The 8,650-nt window shown below is 38.4% G+C and overlaps 1 protein-coding gene across 1 annotated transcript in view; it reads right to left on the bottom strand.

Annotated features, from left to right (window-relative positions):
* Positions 1 to 3,482: 3,482 nt before the first annotated feature.
* Positions 3,483 to 8,650, bottom strand: part of F3 (coagulation factor III, tissue factor) — a 7,775-nt gene continuing 2,607 nt past the window's right edge. The window contains exons 2-6 of the mRNA XM_031554947.1: positions 7,754 to 7,868; positions 5,776 to 5,960; positions 5,180 to 5,361; positions 4,891 to 5,050; positions 3,483 to 3,786 (exon numbers count right to left, since the gene is read on the bottom strand). Coding sequence (XP_031410807.1) covers positions 3,647 to 3,786; positions 4,891 to 5,050; positions 5,180 to 5,361; positions 5,776 to 5,960; positions 7,754 to 7,868 — 782 coding nt within the window. The 3' untranslated portion in view covers positions 3,483 to 3,646. The remainder of the gene's footprint in view (positions 3,787 to 4,890; positions 5,051 to 5,179; positions 5,362 to 5,775; positions 5,961 to 7,753; positions 7,869 to 8,650) is intronic.

Here is an 8,650-nt window from a genome sequence, read left to right as displayed (position 1 = left end):
TTTTTTCCCCCCCCAAGTATGAGCAGATTTTACTGAAAGAAATTGACCCTGAGGCAAATCTTTCTATGAAAATGCCTAATTCATTTACAGTTACCTGCTGAGGAATTGCAGGAGGAGATGTAGGTGCTCCTCTGGGCCCTTTTGGAAGATACTGAATTGAGCTATTTGGGTTGATTCTAGAGCTCGTGCCAAAAGAAGCAGAAGAATCTAACATTTCCCATCATAGGGTAGAAGGAAAAACAGTTTTGCAGTGCATCTGTCCTGTTCATTACACCCTGAGCTTTTTTAAGTGACCTGCTGTGCAACACTGGAGGGCGCCTACAATAGTATATAAGGAAGGGACACCTTTCTGTGAAGATTCTCTGTGTTAAGGATGTGAATGTACTACACAGGAGAGCAGATGGTGTAGTAACACCAGACAGAGTGGTTTTGGAAAGATCTTCAGCTCCTGTTTCTGCCCTGTCTAGCAGATTGTTCTTTGTGTTTGAGAAAGGAGTTAAAACTCACACAGAAACCCATCAACAAAGCTCCAGCACAGGACTTTTCTCTCCTAGAGTGACAAACCTAGGCTATAGGAAGCTTTCTTATGTGTAGCAGCTAACCACTGAGGAACTGCAAACTGATGAACTGACTCTTGTCTGGTCCTCTCAAAAGCCTACTTGTTCCTGTGTATTATGGAGTTCTAAAATTGTGCAGCAATCAGTACTAACTTGGAAAATAAGAGGAGAATATTTTAGCTGTTTTGTTCTTACTCAGTGCAGAAACTTTGTCCTGCCACATGAACAGTGATCCAAGTTAAGCTTATAATCGTGTTCTTATTGTTGTGTGCCTCTCAGCAGCACCCTTCTCACACTGAAAAGCTGCTAGGAATAGATTGGCTAAGCTGCCTGCAGCCGTATCTAAGTCTTTAAAGCTGTTCATTTGAAGTAATGCAGTCATTTTATTGCTCACAGTGGTCTTAGAGCTGGCAGTAAGCTAGCATCACATCAGCCTGTTTTTGCTTGTGTGAAGAAAAATTTGAATTTAAAGCAATATTGTAAAATGATAGTGGCTTTTTGCAGTATGCCATGCTACACGTTCATTTGCACAAGTGTTATGTCAAGGAAGTGTGCAAATGTTTTTCTCCTCTTGGAATAGTTGGAGGCAAAGCAGAAGATGGGGAATTAGGAGTATCAGTAGTAACCCATGTGGAGGCAGAAATGTGTTTGTAAAATAGGCCTGGAAACTAGAGTATGTAGGAAAAGCCTTGTAACATCAATTCCCTGCCTGGCTGGCTCTGTCCAATATTTGTAGAGCACTGAAGCTGGCCCTGTGTGTGTGCCCTAGATATGATCTAGTATTTCATCCTAGCGACAATACTGAGAAAGTTAAACCTCTGCATTAGAACAGTTTGCATGAGCTGTATGCAGTGATCCACTGAGCTTTGCGGGAGAGGTGGGGGAGGGAAAAAGCCCCATTCTCAAATGTCTTCTCAAACAGCCAGAAAACTTTACAAATGCAATCTGTAGGCCTCGTAACTCTGGTTACTGAGCATTGCTGAGGCTGTAAAGTACTGTAGCTAGGGAGCAGAAATGCCATGGCTTTCCAAGACTTGTGCAGCAGTGGGCCGTTCTTACACCATTTAAGGCACTGTTTGTAATCTGTGGGTGTTCTTTCTTTCTTTTAATAAAAACAACCTTTATATTGAAAGCAAATGAAAAATCTAGCTAACGCAGCATAATTTATAACATTGTTTTATGTAGATAATCAAATGCATGGTACGGTTTAATAAACACTACGCTATTTCCTGTGGGCTTTTGTTTTCCTATGAACTTTTGCCTTTCCTGAGCTCTACTCTGAATGAAACTAATGAAGTGGAACAGGGGAGTAATGATGACAACTTTGGAATGCTTTTAAGTTTACACCCACACACTCTCATACTTCTGATTGCTGGTGTAAGATTCTTTTTCCAAAGAAGGCTTATGCAGAAAATGTATTAAGCATTTATTGCTCAATATTAAGTAAAGTTTTCTTCTCTCCTTGTAAATAACAGAATTCAAGAACAAATCAAATGTCTGTTAACTACTCGGGCATAATCACAGGACTCATAATCCATATGAATGATTTCTGTGTAGTAAGAATAACAAATAGCAAATGTAATCTGTAAAAGTAGATAGGCTGGGATAATCATTCTTTTTATTAGTTATAAACGCAGTTGGTATCCTCTTCAAAGGCACATACACAGCCTTGAGGTATACAGCCCTTAAGTGTGAACTTGTGAACTGCTTGATGCTTGCTTGCTTGCTTGTTTGTTTATTTATTGCTTTCTGCTTTGGCTATCCTCATTGTTAGTAGCAGCAATAGAATGTTGCAGCAGTTGTCAGCTTTGGGCCATGCCCCATACTGTCTTGACTGAACACTATTATCAAAAGCGGTGCAGGTATCAGTGTTGGAATCCCTAAGCAAACATCCAGATGGGCATCCAATATACTTTCCATTAGATTAAGAAGCTGATCCTGAATAATCACTTACCCAAACAGAAAGCTGAATAGCAACTTGGGACTCTTCAAAACCTATTGTTAGTTCACGAAGTATGGCTTCTCATATTTTTGTCCTTACAGGTAGTAGATGCCCTGCTGATTTATTTCACATGATCTTAGTTAGATTTCTGAAACTTGTGTAAACTTCAGTTGCAAGTTTCCTAAACATATTTTTAACTTGAGTTCCAGAATGAATATTGTCCTCCAATTTAAAAAAAGAGAAAGTCTTATTTTCCCAGTCACCTTTATTTCACTAGAAAACTATAAATTACTATAAATACAGGTATCACCAGTATAAAAATTAGATTGTCATCCATAAAATAAATATTAGAACAGTCATAGCAAAACGTACCTCTGAATTCCATCACCAAGATGATTTGAATCTATAATACATAAACTATTGATTTACCATTTAGTTTTGAATAAAGTTCAAAATGCAGTAACTACTGCTACTTATTCAGTGTTTGCCTGGAATGAGTTACTATTCCCTCAAACTGTGTTTACCCTAACACTTAAGAGAACCAACAGTGCAAAAGCGTTAATTAGTGGTCACCAATACACTAATTTGTTTGTTTAGCACTGATTGTATATATCCAAAGATAGACAAACCAAGATAGTTTTATCCAAGCAGTGCAGAAATAGCAGTAGCTTCTTCGTACCATCTGAACTAACAGATCATTTCACCAGTTAATAATGTTGTAAGAAAGTCAGATAAGTAGAGGTTTTGTTTCACAGAAACAGAAAAATGGTTCTTTTCATTAGTAAAGGACATTTTTCAAATGTAGTGTTTTTTCCCCTCACAAGTACCGTAAGACTTCTGGCTCAGTAAAGCTTATACTTCCGGAAGTACTTGGTCAAATCAGAGATTCATTTGATTCTAGCTGAGAAGAATGCGTGAGGAGGGTAATCATGTTGCAATTGGTCACCAAAATATTCTTCCAGCCTCCAGACAGTGGAGACAGGGGCTTCTTGGTATCTGTGGCTTTTTTTTTTAATCTGTCACTGTCTAATGGATCTTTGAGTCCACCAAAAGTTTTAGCTTCAAATTTCCTGTACCAGAGAGACTAAAGGCTCCATCTTTTTTTCTTGCCTTTGTGTCTTCCATGAGTATCCACAATAGTTTTTCCTTAGACACCGTTAAGTGGTTCTTTTTCTCTTGCAGGTTTTGCTTTCTTGCGTTTACACAGGATCACTGCTAGGACAATGGTGAGAGCAAGGACTGCAATTGCTAACACTGCTATGATGATAAAGACTTCTGCTCCATATTCTGTAGTGTTGGGGAAAAAAATGCAAGGTTCAGTTATCAGAGATGACATATCGCACTCCTATAAATTCTTACACTGAACTAAAAACTGTTTCTGTATTTCGTGGTACCACAGAAGTAGAATAATCATCCCAATGTGAACTGAATTTGTTTTAAAATGAATTTTTTGAACTGAGCTAAAGCTTTATTTCATGTGGTTCACAGTAGGTTTTAATCCAGATAGTACAACAAAATACCAAGAGTAGGTAAAATCATTCCTTCCGTCTCTGCATTATCTCTGTGAAACTAAGTCCAAGTGAGTATTTTTTTTTCTATGTTACAAGCTAGAAAGTACCAATAAAAAAGATTCTTATTTAAATTGTAACATAGAATTTAACTATTTTGACATATAAAAGTATATATTCTAGATAATAAAGTTAATTAGAAAGCAAACTTCGTAAGATGCTCTCTGCTTAATGTCCTAGTTGCTTCATCGAATGGAGAGAAAACAAACACGATAGTACTGTGATGCTATTTAATAAATATTCAAGACTTTATAATGAAAAAAGTGTTATTCAGGCTGGAATAAAACTGGCTGATTCACTGTCTGCTCACATATTTATGAGCAGTCTGTCAGCTAATATGGCAGTGTAACACTAAAGAAAGTCTTAGCTTCATCTTCTGCTTTTGAGATGATAAATTTCAGTTCAAATTACAAATCGGTGTAAATGTTGTCATTCAGATTTCCAGCACTCCTATGCTTTAGAGATAATTAACCACTTGCACTTGCTATGGGATCACTTATATCGGGAGGATCTGAGGGAAACAGTGAGGGGAAAAAAAAACAACCACACAAAAAGCCAAACAAAACAAAAAAAAAACAAAGCCAAAATGTAGTGCAGAGGCCTGAAACTCTCATGACCAGTCAATAGCTCAGACAATTTAAAACTGAATCAAGCAGTTTAGCAAAATCCTACCACCAACTCCAGCTAGCTGAAGACGAATCTATGTAAGTTCACTTTATAACTTAGGTGTCACACTTTATAGAGTTATAAAATACATTCAAAATTGAAGTGTCTTTCTGTTGGAATGCTGAAGGCAGAACAACACTCTTCACTAGATACATACCATCTAAAATAGTTCTTTCTATAGTGGTACAAAGCACCATGCTTTCTTGTCCATTACGATTTTCTCTGCGAGAGGGAATGATTCCCTGTACGTAGAAGCAATAGTTATTTTTGTTGTCAACACTTATATCAAACATATGGCTTTTTGTTGTTGCATCTTTCTGTAAAGGAAAAAAAACATTTCTCATTTCAGGTCCTCTGCAAAAATGCCCATGCTTTTAAGGTAGCAGAAAAATTATATAGCTATTATATATCTCCAGAATACGTAGAAAAGCAGAGTAAGGCCTTACCTTTCCAGAACTTTGATCTTTCCAGTAATAGAGTTTGTATTCCAGGTCGTGTTTGAAAATATCTCGAACGCTTTGAAAGCTTCCATTAGAAAACATATATGGCGTAAGTGGATCTCGAAACACAACATTCAGTTTGGAATCTTCTTGCGTGTAGTGTTGGATCTCTGGTTTTCCAATAATAGCTAAAAAATCATTTTTTGAATTAAAATACTGGCATCACCTTTTTTCCCCATTCTTGGCTGTTCTGTACTTCTACTGTTTCCTACATAATATGCTCTTTCCTTCCTTTACTCCCTTCCCTTCTCAAACAGAAAAGTTTACACAGCCAAGGCAGCACAGGATTATTAACAAGTGTCTGTATCTAGTACACAATGTTAATAAAATGGTGTACAATGCAGTGAGAAACAAGTAGTGACTAAAATTTTACACACTGCTCTGCAATAGGGAGAGAAAGCTTTATGCCTGAATGTCATCTTCTAAGATATCTGTAGAATCTACAGGAGAAAGCTTTAGGCCAAATCCAAACCTTGTTTAAGTCAGTGGAAATCATCTTGAAAGGAAGTTAATGAAAAGATTTAATTGGGAATTCTACTTACTCTGATTATAAGGTGTGAATTTTTCAGAGCTTGCAAAAAGTGGTTCTTCAAAGTTATCCTCCACCAAGGATTTTACAGATAATATATGTGCTGTATAGGTCTCCTTTACATTCCGGAGTGCATCAGTAACATCACACTCTGTTTCTGTAGTCATTATGCATTTTTTTCTGGTATCAGACGTCTCCCTGAAAAGAGTAAGAAAGAAGTGTCAACACTTCCCAAGAAGACTTTCACAAGCTACTTATACATGTTAAAAACATTTTTTTCCCTCAAATTGTACAGACTTCCCTCAGTCAGTGGAATGGCCTTGCAGGTATAGTAGGGTGAGAAGCAGAAGGGAAAAAAAAAACAAAAACACAAAAACAAACCACAGTTGTGCCCAGGTATATTTCACAACGCATTGAAGAAACAAGTAAAAAAAACCATAAGCCATAGTAATTATACAAAGATGTCTTTTGAGGTTTTCAGTTGATTTATGAAAACAAAACAAAAAAACAGGTATAGAAATCACATTGAAAATGCTATCCCTGTTCACTAATGCATCTAAAGATCATTGCCTAAAAAATACGAGTTATCCTGGGAAGCTCTGCTGCCATGTAGAATAATTGCTTAATGTAACAGTGCCTCATTTGTGTCACTTGTGTTTGCATTTATGCAGGCACAAATGTCTCTAAGAACAAGATATTAGCAGCAATTTTATTTGCAGTATTACGTTACAGAAGCAAGAAAAAATATTGTAAGAAACACTACCTCTATGAACTTCTCTTGATTTTAAAGAATACAGGATTCATTTGAGAAATAATGAATAAGGCATAGGGAAAAAAAAGTTTTAATGGCCGCTTTGCATCCTAATAATGTTTTGAAAAAGGACAGAAGAGATCTGATCTTGGTGATCAAACAAATGTACATGAAAGAGAAAGAAAACATTTTAGTGCAAGTTGTCTATAGGAACATCTTGTCTAAAGAAGTTCCTCCATATCAGAACTATACCTGATTCTACGCTAAACCTTGGGCAAACAGACTTCAATATTTCGTAAGCAAAATAAACTCCAGATTCATAAAACAGTTCAACTTGCAGGGTGCTAGATAAGGTTCTGTGTCCTGCACTTGTCTCTTTGTAAGACTGAACTCTTAAGCTAGGTTGTGCTACTCTGCTAAGAGCGTGCTTTTAAGTCTATTCATTTAATTGCTCCCTTAGCCTAAAGAATAAAAGAGCTCATTAGACCATCGCATTGGTATTTCATCCATTAGTCATGAGACTGCTCTCATTTCTAGGGAACTTTTATACACAGTACCACATCTTCATTACAAGTGGGAGAGTTGATGATGCAGACTCCCTTCAGGGTATGTTTATTAATGATATATGAATTAATAGGGAGCTGAGAATAGCACAGATTTATTGCTGAACTTCACTGAAGCTTCTGTGCAGCAGAGGTGTCAGACACTTCACACAGGCTGATCGTTTTTATGGCTGTAATATTTCATAGTTTCTATAAAACATGATGACAGAGGAAGTCTTGATAGAGCTAGATGAACAAAGGTAATTTTTAGTATTACCCAGCAAGACTAAACATACATTATGGTGAATCACTGATTAGAAAATTCAGACTCATATTTATCAGACAACTCCTGAGACTAAAGAACAAAGACTGAGTTCAGACATAAAAACATGAATGTGTCTAATACATGGCAATACATGTCAGATCAGATGTCAAATTCTTCCAGTATGCTGGCACACATCTCTAATGTAGCTGGAGCCACACCTCACCCCAGGACTGAAATACCAATCTAAAGCTCAGCTTCCCATTTCTAAAGTGGGATATTGTTACGGTCAGATATAAAGAAGTGCTAGCAGTTGGGTTGTCAATTTCCTTAGAAGCGAGCTCTTTTCCTGATACATTCTGTCTCAGAAATAATCAAACACTCCAGACACATCTCCTTCAATTGCCACTGATGTACACACCTCCATGTCACTTACCCATGTATTTCTACGGTGTAGAAGTAACCCGATGGTTTTGGTTGCCACTTCAGTATGGTTTTAAAATTGATTGAAGACCAAGTTATATTAACTGCTGTTGGTAGTCCTGGGTTGCCTTAAAAAAGAGAAAAGAGTGCCATTAGCCACGTTACATGTAACTGCTAGCTGCCTGCACTCACTGTTTAGGTAAAGGCAGTGTTGCTGCTAATCACTACTTAGGGGAGTTATTTCAGGCGGAAAGGCCCGGTCCTGCCCTTTGGGCTCATGCTGTCTCACCGAAGGAATGTGCCCTGGCAGAAGTGAGAAATATGAGAAGAAAATTATTTTCTTTCACTGTTGTTCTAACTCTGAGATTGCTGAGGTAACTCCAGATGAGTCCTCACTTTACTTTTTGATCCAACACCCCTTAAGAACTTACAGAATCTTGAAGACCCTTATGAGAATGTCCAAACCCCAAACAGAAGACCTTCACATGAGAATGTCCGAATCCCAAACAACAGCAGTGCGATTCACAGTCCCTCACTGTCTCTAATGCAGAAGGGATCAAACTCGGTTCCCCTTCGATTTATTGTGGGAAGATAAACTATTCAGAACGCTGTGCTGCCTTGAGAACGGACACCTCGGGGCCTGCCCGGGCCGAGGGGACACTTCGGGGAACTGCCCCGGAGGAAAGCGCGGTGGAAAACATCGCACGGCGGGGAGAGTCGCGACCTCCGGAAAGCCAGCGCTGCGCTAAGCCATACCCTCGTTGCTTCCTAAATGTCGCCTCCTCTGCCGCTCCGATTAGCTCAGACCTGGCGACAAGGGAAGCAAATCTCGCCGCTCCCTCCCGGTGCCGCTGGGAAGCCCCGCAGCCCCCCGGCTACGGACATCACGACTCCCGTAAGAACAAACCGC

This window comes from Meleagris gallopavo, chromosome 10 (assembly GCF_000146605.3).
Source record: "Meleagris gallopavo isolate NT-WF06-2002-E0010 breed Aviagen turkey brand Nicholas breeding stock chromosome 10, Turkey_5.1, whole genome shotgun sequence".
In the NCBI taxonomy this organism is placed as follows: Eukaryota; Metazoa; Chordata; class Aves; order Galliformes; family Phasianidae; genus Meleagris; species Meleagris gallopavo.
The sequence above is the reverse complement of the archived record's forward strand: the minus strand, read 5'-3'. Positions and strand labels throughout refer to the sequence as shown.